This window comes from Theobroma cacao, chromosome 5 (genome assembly GCF_053813885.1).
Source record: "Theobroma cacao isolate CCN51 chromosome 5, ASM5381388v1, whole genome shotgun sequence".
Classification (NCBI taxonomy): domain Eukaryota; kingdom Viridiplantae; phylum Streptophyta; class Magnoliopsida; order Malvales; family Malvaceae; genus Theobroma; species Theobroma cacao.
In genome coordinates, this window is record NC_142643.1 from 6,932,847 (window position 1) to 6,947,312 (window position 14,466).

At 30.9% G+C, this 14,466-nt stretch overlaps 1 protein-coding gene across 1 annotated transcript; it reads left to right on the top strand.

The window, feature by feature from the left end:
• The first annotated feature begins 905 nt into the window (after nucleotides 1-905).
• Nucleotides 906-2,028, top strand: LOC18598306 (casparian strip membrane protein 1). Its single transcript, NM_001404991.1, is given in 3 exon segments — nucleotides 906-1,282; nucleotides 1,389-1,512; nucleotides 1,599-2,028. Coding segments are annotated over 3 exon segments (603 nt in total). The 5' UTR covers nucleotides 906-1,019; the 3' UTR covers nucleotides 1,815-2,028.
• The last annotated feature ends 12,438 nt before the right edge of the window (nucleotides 2,029-14,466 follow it).

A 14,466-nucleotide genomic window follows, 5' to 3' on the forward strand; every position in this document is an offset into this window, starting at 1 on the left:
TGGACATTCAAGGGAAGTTGTTAACACAATTGATCTTACATATAGTTCTCCCTCTTGGTATTGCTGAGTGAATTGGGAATCAAACATAATGGTACATGACATCAATGGAATGCAAGCTTGCAGACAACCTTGAAGAATGTATCAAAGGTGTATTTTCTATGACAACATGCCATACCCCTTGTGTGAAGTAGATGAGAAAGATCATTTTTATATCGTTGGGGTGTAGGCAACAATCCATCTTGGTATTGTTGGATTAGGGAGGTCAGGTGGGTTTTAGTTGACTGATTCAGAGAGTAACACACTTTTGTGAGTTGGTATTTTGTCACAGTTGTGTTTGACTTAATAACAAATTCCTACTCCATCTTTATTCTGTCTTATCAAGTCAAAGCTATAGTTGCAAATGACCAGAAAAACTTCCTTTTAATTGGAACCTCAGCTCATGTAAATTGACTTTAAAATTTTCTTCTCTGATCATACTCTTATATGAAAAGCAAAAATCAATGAAATTTCATGCTTGCATATGTACATTGGCGTTGTGACTTTATAACAAATAAATAGATGGAACAAAATTGGTGGGGAAAATACTTAAATTTCATACTTCATTTCATCTAATTCATAACAATAACTCGAGAAATATTGATCCAAATTGTTTGGCTGAGTTGACCAGCGTCCATTAATGGATGCCTTGCATGCCTATCCACTGAGATTTCTCTACCAACTTCAATGCTATATTTTAAATAGTTGTAGTAATATGAAGAAATTAGGCAGAGAATTACCCTACTCCAATAGCAACGTAACGTTTTCCTTTTCTGTCAGCAATAATTTATTGATACATGCTTTCCTAACCAACTATTCTTTCTCTTTTGAGCCCCCTCTATATAAACTTCATCCACTTAGCCATTTTCATCACAGCAAGCTTCAACTTGTCTTCTCTCAGCTTCAGCTAGCTAAGCTCTCCACTACTCTTAACAGCTCTTAATTCCCCTCTTCTCTCTCCCAAAACAAGAAGGAAAAAGAAAATGAAGAGCGGTGATCACGCAGCCATTGATGTCCCAGAGTCCAGCGCAGTTGCAAAAGGTAAAGCACCTCTAATTGCTACTCCCAGGGAGCAAAAGAGCGGATTCAAGAAGGGATTGGGAATTTTCGACTTCCTTTTGAGACTAGGAGCCATAATTGCAGCTCTTGCTGCTGCTGCCACCATGGGAACCAGTGATGAGACGCTCCCTTTCTTCACTCAATTCTTCCAGTTCGAAGCTAGCTATGATGATCTGCCCACATTTATGTACGTTAGCACATCATTTATCTTTTTTTTTTTTTTTCTGTAGATTATATGGGAATTAACATATAGTTGGTGGCAAACTGAGACATAAATATTGATTTGTTTGCAGGTTTTTTGTCATCGCAATGGCACTAATTGGCGGCTATCTCGTCCTTTCCCTCCCTTTCTCCATAGTCACCATCGTCCGCCCTCATGCAGTTGCACCAAGACTCCTCCTATTCATTTTGGACATCGTAAGCATACTGCAATAAATATGATAGACTGACCTCAGTGACATGTTTATTTCTTAATACGTAGTAACATGAAAAACTAATCGCAGGTGGCATTAACTCTGACCACGGCCGCCGGGGCCGCCGCAGCTGCCATAGTGTACTTGGCTCACAATGGGAATCCTAACACAAACTGGCTAGCCATCTGCCAACAATTTGGAGACTTTTGCCAGAAAGTGAGCGGAGCTGTGGTGGCGTCTTTCGTGACTGTTGTGGTATTGATGTCGTTGGTTCTACTGTCTGGTGTTGCTCTGAAAAAGCACTAAAACAGATTGCTGAAGAGAGCATGAGTGCATGACATTTGTTACGACTTGATAATTATGTGCTTTAATTTCCTATGTTTCTTTTTTTTTTTTAAAGTGTGTTTATAATTGTTAAAATTATCACTGTTTCGCTGTCTGAGGACAATTAAGATACCGTTTAATTCTCTTGTACTCGAGCAAATTGCAAATTAATGAAAAATATTAAACGTGTTTGGTGTCCAACAAATCTATCTCTTCCTTTTTTTCTTATAAATTTTTATGAGGAGAAACTTATTTAGATTGATAATTTATTTATACATTCTATTATATCTTTTCATATGATTTATATTTAGTTAATTCAACCTCGAGTTTCATGCTTTATTATATTATAAATGACAAATTTTAATTTAATCGAAAATATTTAACCATTTATTTTATATAATGAAATTTCAATCGTTAGATATATATTAAAAAATATAATATTCGTGATTGATATGAGAAAGATATTAAATTAATTTAAAACTTTACGTATATAACAATCAATGACGAAATCAAGATTTCCCGTTTGAGAAGATTGTAGCATCCCATCTCTCGATATGTTAGTTTAATAAAAATATTTTACCAATAAAAATTAATTATGGCTATTATCAATAAGAAACGTCAAGGGAAAATAGAGTAGTTGACATAAAACGAAAATAATAATTTTATAATAAAATATTGAAATAGGAAAAAGGACTTGGTAGAATCCGCCCATCAATAATCAAGTGATCTGCCCACTTTTCATCCAAATTTAAACCGGAGCACCCTTGCTATGTTCCAAGGTATTCTAAGCTTCCAAACAAATCAAGAGAGTTAGAGAATTTTTGCAAGGAGTCAAGCTTAGAACAGAAGGGAGAAAAGTACATAAAAAGGTGCTTGGCAACTTGGGAAGTTCCGTCCACTCTTTGTAAATTGGAGGCGTTCGACTAACAGCCTTCAAGCTACCTGAAACCAAATATAAAACCCTCCCCATGAATCTTTACTTCTTTCATCATTCAAGCAAGAGTTCAGAAGCCATTGACATCCAAATAAATTTGTTAATTCCCTTCAAAACACAAGCTACCCGAAGGCCTCCAAAAGTCCACTTCAAAGATTGATTCAATGGTACTTGTTATACAATTTTCTACTCACGCAAGTACACATATCGCAAAGATAATATAGAGATGAATAGAGTGTCGATTCCACATAGAATTGAATTAATTCTTATTGTTAATTACTAAAATTAACACTTCTTAATTTTATCAAAATAATTAAAATTAAAAAAAATTAAATTAATAACTAATAATTAAAATTAATATATCAGTAAATTTTACTTCAGTGATTAACAAACCTAAGATTATTATATCCCTCAATACTTTATCTGAATATTGTCTCTCTCTCTTAACTTAGTTTAATGGATTAAGTTGCTAACCTAAAGTTCTAAATTATTTACAAGTTTCTGCCGAGTTTCTTATAAAAATACCTATCCCAATTAATTTACTATATGTCTATGCAAATTATAATAAAGAAATATTTATTAAGTTTATGCTCTAATTTTAGCTATGTATTATAGGTGTATATCTATCCTACATGCAAATCAAATCACCTAGTCAACTAAGTGTATTCGATCATACACTATTCTATTTTATGTCTACCTAAATTTTCTTTATCAAGGTTTGACCTAGGTTTCCAATTCAATCTAATTGGTGGCCAATCAACTAGAAGCATTAAAAACAGAATAAAATAAACAACTTAAATCTATCAAACATAAGTAAAAGAGAGATAAATAATTCAAACTACATATTAAGTTCAACAATAATCTTAGATTAATAATTTAGTTCCCCATCAAGTCACACATCATCATTGAATAAAATTTAAACATTCAAATCAAACTAAGAAAAATAAGAAAATAAAAAAAGATAGAAAAACCAAAGGATTGTATTCTTGATCTCCAAATCTCCTTGAATTCTTCAAATTCTTCTTAGCTTCAATGACTCTGTGGCTTAACTCTCAATTGTTAATCTGGTGTTTCGTTCTTTTTTTTTTCTTTTCTCTTCTGAAAGATTGTTTTTATAGGCTTTGAAATTAGACCAAGTTGGGTGAAGAAAGAAGTCAATTTCAGTTGGAATTTTCTCACTAGACTATATGAGTCGCAACCTTACCCAATTAATTAACAGAAATCGTAATTGCTTTAGGATTGCTACAGTATATCAAATTTTACAATATTTTTAACCATTTTCCAAGCCGAATTAGGCAAAGTGATAAACATGAAAGTTGTAGCTTTTTCTCTTATCTTTCTAATGGTTTAAGAATCACTTCATTTGGAGCTCTGTAAAGAAAGTTATGGCTAAAATATGGAAATATGTGTAGTGAAAGTTTGCACCTTGAAATTGCTCTCCTTCTTTTACTAAAATTCTTCTTTCAAACATTTACAAAAGTACAAATAAATCAATAACAATCTATCTTAACCACATTAACACAAAATTAAGCATAAAATTAACCATAATTAGATTGATTCACCTAAAATAACTAATTTAAAATAATTAAATAAAATCTATTAATTTCTATGCATTACTAAAAGAACTAAGCTAAATTACTATTAAAATTAAGTTCAAATAACTTTATATCATAGAGTTATCAGTACCCCACGGGTGGTGAGGAAAACAAGTAAGAGAGCTTTGATTTCCATGGCAGTCGAGGATAATAATTTATTTTTGAAAGGGTTTGGGCTGTTCACAATGAAGGCTTAGTGGTGGAAATCAAAGCAAGGGTAAGGAAATTCTCATTTTGACATTAAATTTTATAGTGCAAAGGATTAATGATATTTTAATTTCATATGGCAGATTTGTTATCTTGGATTAATGAAGAGTTGAAAGTTATATTTTTGAATGAGTTAACCATCAAGCAAGGTAAAATGATTGTGGATATTTCTTAGTTATCTTTGCGAGTTAGCCACGGGTTGAGTAGAATAACTTTGATAGCTTGAATTTAAATGTGATGTATGAATATTGTTGCAAGGTTTGAAAGAATGAAAAGAAATTCTGTGAAAGCTGTCCAACCTGAAGCCTAACACAAGCCCTCAATGAGTTTGGTAAATTGGTTATAGTGATGGTGAAATTAGTAAGTTAAAAAGAGAGTTTCAATTATTAAATACTTGCTGGCTGAATGTACCCAATAATACAGCATTGGAAATGTACTAAAGAATGTGCGATGTTGACAATTAGGAGCTATTGAACTAGTACCTAAGCACTAAGCAAAAGCTATTGGAAATTCTATCTAACCGAGGCCTAGTACCGAAGGCAGATTAGTGAAGCTAAGAAGGTGAGAAAATGGATGTAATTTGAAATTTAATTGCTATAGTAATTGCTGGCCGAATGTGCAAATAGGTTTGGCATCAAACATTATGCTAAGAAATGCTATTATGTGTGTTGCTATTGATTGTTTGAGCTACTGCCTTAGCTGTCAAACAAAGTTTGTAAGCTACGGGTCATTGACACTTTAACCTAAGGCATTGAACTCCTAAGGGCTCGGGTGGTGGTGGTTTGAATGTTGCTAGAGTCTTTGGCCAAACCAAGCTTAAACTATGGAAGTGGTTTCGTAATTGGTGAGAATTCCTACCAAAAAAAAGGTGAGTGGGCAATTCCTTTTAATGTATAAAGGCCTTAGAGAGGCTAATCATAAACATTTTAAATTCTACCTTGGTGGCAATTTACATAATGCTTGAGTGAAATATTTTAACTATGCCATGCTTATTGATTTCATACGTGAACTTGCTAGTTTATTGTTCACTAATTTTATGATAAACTTGGTTATATATTGCTCACGGCTTTCATTATTTAAACATACATTCATGCCTATTGAGCTTATGATTGAAATTGATTCTACTTATTTGAAATTCCATTGGTTTATTTTCTTGGGTAAACTTTACGGGTATAGGTCCTATTACCACACTAGATTTGTGTGGTCTTTGTGCACAAATTAGTGATTATTGATGATTGATGATTGATAATTGATAATAAAGGGGGACTTGAAGCCCTGATTTATATTTATTGGTGTAGGGAGTTCCCACAAGTAAGTAAAGAGGGACCTGAAGCCCTCACTCACATTAGGTGGTGAGGGGAGTTCCCACTAGTAGGTAAAAAGTGGACCTCTCCCCACAAGTAGGTAAAAAGGGGATTTGAAGCCTTGACTCATACTTGGTAGCGTGAAGAGTTCCCACGAGTAGGTAAAGGAAGACTAAAGCCCTAACTCATTTGGTGGCATGGGTAGTTTCCATGAGTAGGTGTTGATGTTATTGATAAGATAGAGAGAGCCTATGAGCTATATTAGACCTACTTGAGAGTACCCTAATTGATATGTTTTTACTAATTTAGCAAGGCATTACTATTATATTTGTTTGAGAAAACCATGGCTTTGATTTATTAGTTTACATGACATTCGGGAAATTATATTGTTTGAGATTGCCATGGATAATTGATTTTATTGAGCATGAGATTTTTATGTTGCAGAAGTGATAAAAAATTTTGAGATTTAAACTCAAGCATTTTATATTGATTTGCACACGATTTATTAACTCTAAGCACAATTTATCTCATCATACGTATTATTATTAATATGTTTTATCAAAAGCTCTAGCCAAATGCTTGTTTCCTTTCCTAACCACTCACTGAGTATAAAAGGCTCACCCCAACTAATTGATATGGTAGATAAGTAAACTTTTGGGAGTCGTCGTGGTGAGAGAACTTCAGTTCGTTGTGTAGGTAATTGGTGTCTCATAGCCCTACCCTTATGTCATTCTGTTGTCTAGATGTCAAGTTGTCTACTATTTTTAAATAAAATGATGTATTCATAAAACTATTTTGGGCCAAGACCTTTGGATAATGTTTGATTAAATTTAAAATGGTGTAATGTTTGAAGGTTTACATTTTAAAACGTGTTGTACATATATTTTAAATCTCTTGCTAAGAATTTTTATGAGTATTTAAGAATTAAATTTACAATTTTGGTTATATAGCAGTGCTAGTATATGATAATGGAAATAATTTATTTGATGAGATTAATATATTTAGAAGGCTTGCCAGGTTGTGTAGGCTTGCCTATATGACTTGTGCACTGGTAACAATCGTAGGAGTGGGCTGTTACTGGAACGAAAACAATGTCTATAAAATAACCATACTAAAAGTTCAATGTTTGACAAAAACATAAAGTAACTTAGATAGAAAAAATTCATATGAAAATTACACAAATAACTCTAACTACATGTTAAGTACAAAATAAAGATATTCTTTAACAACTATTGCATGCTAAGATTGGAAATCTTTAATTGAGGTTGACGGTCTTTCATAGAGTTGAAGCCATCTATGACTGAATCAATGTCAATGCTTCAAATGATTTCTTTTTTCAAAGAGAATGATTCACAAATTTCTAAGAAAATTACCTGACATTCTATTACAAATCTTGTTCTTCACAAGTTTCAAAATAAAAAAAATGCATGCTCTGATGTTGTAGTAGAAACTAGAAATGTCAAACCCTACTCTATAAAGTAATTACGGTGTCATTCACATACTCGATGGAATGTTTGTATATTGAGAAAGCTCGAGAAACTAACAAAAGATGATATTGCCCCTAGAAGTACAGTTAAGTCAATTAAACATCGAACAAGATAAAATGGAGATCTTAAAGATGAAATTGAGAATTTTACAGTCCAGAGATGACTCAAAATGGTAATTTGGAGTTCGAGGTCTGATTTGGAGTCAATCCGGAAAATTGACCGGTTAGGGGTAAAATGGTCATTTTGTAATTTGAGGACAAAATGAGAATTTTTAGAAAGATTTTCTTAGCCCCATTTGACGTGTTTGAGTATGATATGATTATTGAAGTACAATTGGAAGATTTAGCAGTGAAAAATATGAGTTTTCAGTATTTTTAGAGTATAGGGGCAAAATGGTAATTTTACCACCCGAAATCGAAAATTTAATTTTTGAAAGGATTTTGATCAAATTTAATTATTTGGAGTGTGAAATGAGTATGATGAGTGAAAATTATGCATTATGGTCAATTTTCAATTTTTGGGGTAAAAATGTAATTTTTGAAAAGTTCGGGGGTAAAAGTGTAATTTTAAAAAATTTACTCCACCAAAACTTTGAAAAAATCTGAAAATTTTCACGTAAGACTTGGATAAGTCAAAGGGAATGAGTTGTGGAAAAAGTAGGACAAGTGAATGGCTAGAAAAAAAAATGAATTAATAAAATATTCAAAATATGAATAAAATAATATTATTTCATTAAACTAATAAAAAGGCATAAAAAAATCAGCCCATAACCCATTCTTTTTCTTCAACATTCGGCCAAGCAAGAAACACGAGAGAGAAAGGAGAAAATAAAACCCTAGCCAATAAATTTAAAGGGAAAAATGGTGAAAATTCAAAAATCAAGTGAAAAAAAGGTAACATTTCTTAAATTTGTCTTGTGCTTTACCTTTTCCATGCATTTTCCATCAATTTTCATGGTTGAATCATGTGATTTGAGGATGATTTCAATTCTGGTCATATGGGTTTAGAGAGAAAAAGTTGTTAGATAAATTTGATTTTGAGCTATGTTAGTATTTAGTGTTAGTTTAGCATGTTTATGAGTAAAAAAACAAGAAAAATATTTATTTTCTCCATGAATTTCTCTAGGCCAAATCTAGCCAATGGTATGTGAGGATGAGGTTGACTTTATTTTAAGAGAATTGGGTGGAAAAATGATGAATTATGAGGTTGGAAATTAAATGGGAATTTTCGGTGCAATAAATTGAAATTTTTACCCATTAGGGGTAAAAGCGTAATTTATAGTTCGAACTGATAAATTGGACCAAATTGACAGTCATTGAGGTATTGTGGATATAATTGGATAATTGAAATTGAAATGGATGGAATTGGAGTTGAATTGGGGATTTTAGGAATTTACATAGTGTATAAGCGAGTTAGGTCAAACATCGCAATTAAGTGATTGTCCAGACATTTCAAACCCTATCTAGTGCATACGCATAGATAAGAGCCTGAAATAATTTATGATAAATTGACACAATTTATTGAATTTTGTGTCATGGATTATGGATAGGTAGTGAGTCAATTGTTTCGAGTAAGAGACTGCACCCGAGGATAGAGGACATGAGTATTTCTACTCCTAATACTGTGAGTAAACTTATTATCATTTAATTTATCTAAGGTAGTTTTTATGAAATTTTATAAATTTTATGAAAAATGGATTTAAAAAGGATAAATTTCGTGTTTTATAAATAAATGTGTTTTTATAAAATGGTTTTATAAATTATTTGAAATTAATGATGAATGTTATTTTTTTTTTAAATAGAATACATGGAGACTGTGGTTGTTAAATATGAATTGTATTTTTAATTCAAATGGCTTATGATAGTGTGAGCATGCTTGGCTAGTTTATTGTATTGAAATTACATGAATTGTGGTTTGCCGTGCAAATTAGTTATTATAAAAAAATTGTCTTGTTATGCTGTTAAACTATTTTATGATTATGGTGGGGCTGACTTACACTGCAGTGGCGGGTTTCCGTGGACCATCCTATTAGAGGGGCTCAGTAAACCCGGCTAATTTATTTTACCTCTGTGGGAGAGGCGAGTAGGGTAACTCTTGTGGAGGGGTTTGAGTCCACTTCACGCTTTACCACCACGTGAAAGTGAGATTCAGTCAACGCCAAGGGACGACTGTTTTATATAAATAAGTCATTTTAACAGCCTTGACGGACTCGAGTGGATTCTTTGATGACGATCAAGTATCCCTGAGGATGAGTTTTGGCATAAGCCAAATTTTATGAGAAACATAAGCCTTGAAAATCATTTTAATTGAATTATAATTGTTTTCATGGGATGGAATAAATTTCTAAGTTATGAAATGTATATTGGGATGAGATATTTTATTGTCTCCATTTACTCGACTTTAGATACTTTAGATGGTATTTGTTTACTCACTGGGATTATAAAATCTCACCCCTTCTTCCTATACATTTTTCAGGCTCAGGACAATTTGTTGATAGTTGATTAAGATGAGAATTAATCTCGGAGTTGCATCCTAGAAAGTAAGGGTTCGTAGCCCTACATCTTCTTAGTCAATTGGGGCCCACGTGTCATTGTAAAAGTAATTTTATTCTTCAGTTATTTGATTTAAAGTATGTATGAATATATTTAGCTTTTATACCATATTTTTGGCGAGTTTCGGTATTTTCGAAAAAAATAATAAAAATGCCCCTATGAGCCAGAAAGTAATATTTTATTGTTTTGATTTGAAAATGACTTATAATTTCTTGAAATGTGAGATTTAATAACTGTCGCTCACCGGGGAGATGCGAAAGTTGATGCTAAGCCTTGCGAGGTTTCGATTGGCATTCGGGGTAATGAATGCCTATCTGGACGTCGCGGCGGTTGTCACGGGCTCGATGAGAGTTTTTATAAATTGTTTGAAATTAATGATGAATGTTATTTTTTTTTAAATAGAGTACATGGAGACTGTGGTTGTTAAGTATGAATTGTATTTTTAATTCAAATGGCTTATGATAGTGTGAGCATGCTTGGCTGGTTTATTGTATTGAAATTACATGAATTGTGGTTTGCCGTGCAAATTAGTTATTATAAAAAAATTGCCTTGTTATGCTGTTAAACTATTTTATGATTATGGTGGGGTTGACCTACACTGTAGTGGCGGGTTTTCGTGGACCGTCCTATTAGAGGGGCTCGGTAAACCAGGCTAATTTATTTTACCTCTGTGGGAGAGGCGCGTAGGGTAACTCTTGTGGAGGGGTTTGAGTCCACTTCACGCTTTACCACCACGTGAAAGTGAGATTCAGCCAACGCCAAGGGACGGCTGTTTTATATGAATAAGTCGTTTTAACAGCCTTGACGGACTCGAGTGGATGCTTTGATGACGATCAAGTATCCCCGAGGATGAGTTTTGGCATTAGCCAAATTTTATGAGAAACATAAGCCTTGAAAATCATTTTAATTGAATTATAATTGTTTTCATGAGATGGAATAAATTTCTAAGTTATGAAATGCATATTGGGATGGGATATTTTACTATCTTCATTTACTCGGCTTTAGATACTTTAGATGGTATCTGTTTACTCACTAGGATTACAAAATCTCACCCCTTCTTCCTATACATTTTTCAGGCTCAGGATAGTTTGTAGATAGTCGAGTAGGACGAGAACTAAGCTCGGAACTGCATTATAGAAAGTAAGAGTTCACAGTTTTACATTCTCTTGGTCAATTGGGGCCCACGTGTCATTGCAGATCAAATCTTATATTTTGGTTATCTGTATTTCTATTCATACAATTTTTACTTTACTTTCATGTGCGAAAAAATTATTTACGAATATTTCTATAGAAATTTATTTTATGAGAAAATAGAATATTTTATTTATTATTTTTGAATAGTACTAATTGTCAACAATTTGCTTTTAAATGAATGTTTTAGATATCAAAACTTATTTCTAAGTATGAAATATACGTTTTCCACCTAATTATTATATTTTTAACCTGTCTCGAAATTTTTGACGAAAATGACAAAAATGCCCCTGTGAGGCAGAAATTAAAATTTTATTGTTTTTGGACGAAAAAAAATGATCTGTATTGTTTTAAAACATGATTTTTGTAAGAATAAATCACAGGGTAGATGAGGAACTGATACGAGAGCCTTGCGAGGTCTCGATAGGGTACTCGAAAGATGAGTGCCTATCGGGACATCGCGACGGTTGTCACGGACTCGAAGGTGGTTCCGGGTCGTGACAAGAAAAGTCCAAACAAATCAGATCAATTTGTCAAAAAAGAAGTAAACTTTTTATATTCCCGTCTTCTTTTAATACTTAATATAGTTCAAAAAGTGTAGATATATTTTTTAAAACCTGATTATGAAGAATGTCAAGCTTGAATAGATCCAATTGATAGCATAAATGCATTTTATCATACTCAGTAAAATCATTAGGATAATATTTATTTGTAATGTTACAAGTACTTTAAACATCAAATGATTCAAAATCATTATGAGGGTCCAAAGATGTATCTAGAATGAGCAACTCCATCACATTTTTATTAAATCTGAAATTCAATTCTTGCAAAAATAAATCAATAATAGTAAGAAATAAGTCACATCGACAATGATGCTTAATTGTGCCATGATCCTTTTGAAGACAACCTATACCTAATTTATATCTAGCCTTCATGTCAGGAATCTCAATTTCATAATTCTCACAAAATTTCTTCACTGATACAAGTAAAGTTTCCCATCAATCTTCTCTCAATTGTTGTAGATGCTTTTTAGTAAGTGATACTAAATGATTTGCATTCAATAAGTTTTTATATTTAAGTTGTAAAGCTTTTAAGAGGTCATTTGTTATCTTCAACAACTCCCTCATAAGATGCAAGATAAACACAAATTCAAATGACATATTAGTATGTTATATAAAGTATAAAATAAAAAGTGAAATTATAAAATTTCTAATAAAAAAAGAGAAGAGTATGTTATAAAAATTTATTATAGAGGTAAAATTATAAAATTTTAAAAAATAAATGTTGCTATAAAAATTTTAAAATTTTTAGAAGAGGTGGGGGCCCTATTAGCACCCCTTCCTTCTGGCTCACTATGAGCATGTTACTAAATTATTTATAAAGTTATAAAAAATATAAAACTAATTAATTTTACAATAATATAATTTAAGATAAAATACCTTTACCTCTATAAATTTTAATCAAAATTATACGAAGGTCTACTAGTTTTCAAAATGAACATTCTGTCCCAAAAAATATTTTTCACTGGACATTTAAGTCTAGTCGTTAGTCAACCGTTAGTATTTTTGTCCATTTGATGACGTGGTAAGGATAAAAAGATAATTTTACCTTTGATTAATTTTTAAAATTACTATTATATAATTTTATTAATTTTTTATTAATTAAAAAAAACTTTCCCCAGATGGGGAGCACTTGGTGCTCCCCTCCCTTGGGGATCACCAATTAGTGCTATCTTTTTTTTTGAAAAAAATATAATAATAATTTTTAAAATTAATAAAGAAAGAAAGAGCATTTTAGTCTTTTTTTAATTTCTATTAACAGTGTTTGTATTTTTGAAGCGGAGTGTCTCTATTTCAAAAATTAATTAACTCGTTTAAAATTTCGACTAAAACTTAGAGGTGAGGGGTATTTTACCTTATAATTTATCATCTTCTTTCTTTATTTATTGAAAGTCTCTTTCTATTTGATTGTAATAAAATTGAAAGTCTATCAACCTAACAATTTTAGTTATTAGTTGAATATAATTATGCATAGTATTTAAAAAACCTTTTAAATTATTTTTAAAAATTCAAATAAGTTTTTATTTTTTTTATTAGTTTCATCAAATTTTATACTTTTAAGTCAAATAAACTCTTTGACTATTTGTTATTAGTGAAAACAGTATTTGTCATTTTATAACATATGATGTTATGATAATATGATAACATGTCATAGTGGATGATGATGCGGCATATCAATATAATATAATAATATGATTACGTGATATTTTCACTTTTTACATCAACGTTATATCAGTGTCATGTAATATAAAAAATAACAAGTGACATTTTAATTAACGAAAATTAATCAAGCATGATTATAAAAATCTATTTAACTCAAATTAAAAATACAAAAATTACTTGATCAGTAAAAATTTATTTTTAATTTTCTTAAATAATTCAAAGTTTTTTTAAAATATTATATCATACAATTATTATCAACTAGTTAATAAAGCAAAAGGACATAACAAGCCCCAATCTCACGAAACTTTATATCAAAAAATGATAAGTAAAAAACATATAAATTTGGCTAAAATACATAGGGAAACGTGGATTCAAATATTAAATTCAAATCATATAATTTTTCTACAATCAATTTTTAGAAGTTAAAATTTGTGATGAGTATACGATCATCTATATCATTATTATCATATGTAAAAGTAACTTTTAAAAAATAAGATTGCATTAATTCAAAAAACATTTTATTAAAAAATCTTTTTCTATTAAACTAATTGAATCAATCTTTAAAAAATTAAAAACTCCTAAAATGAAGAAACTTGAGTAAAAATAATTACTGTTAGTTTAACAAAATAACAAATCTTGATAATTAAATTTGAGTAAAATTTAGTAGTTTAAAAATTTTGAGTATTTAGTTCATTAATTAGTGAATGATTTCTCTGTTAAAGGGAGTGGGTTCGAATCTTCCTATTAGTGCATGATCTCTTTCTCAAAAAAAGTAAAATTCGAATCTTTCTTCTCTAAATACATAAAAAAATAATTTAATTGAAAATAATCATTATAGTTTATTTTCTTAAAATAATTTGAAGATAATAAGATTTTAATTAAAATAACTAAGATTAAGATAAAATAATATGATTACATTGTACATTTAATAAAAGCAAGTAACAAAAAAATAATAAAAGTACTACTAGCTTCATATGAATTCATCTGATTGAATTAAAAATTTAATTTTGATTTAGAAATTAAAAAAAATTATTTATCCCCTTATTGGTGTAAAGTTCTAGATGACAAAAGGCCATTTTGGTCATTTAGGAATCAGTAAAGTAAACTGCCAACTGCCGAATTTCTAAAGAATTGAACGACGA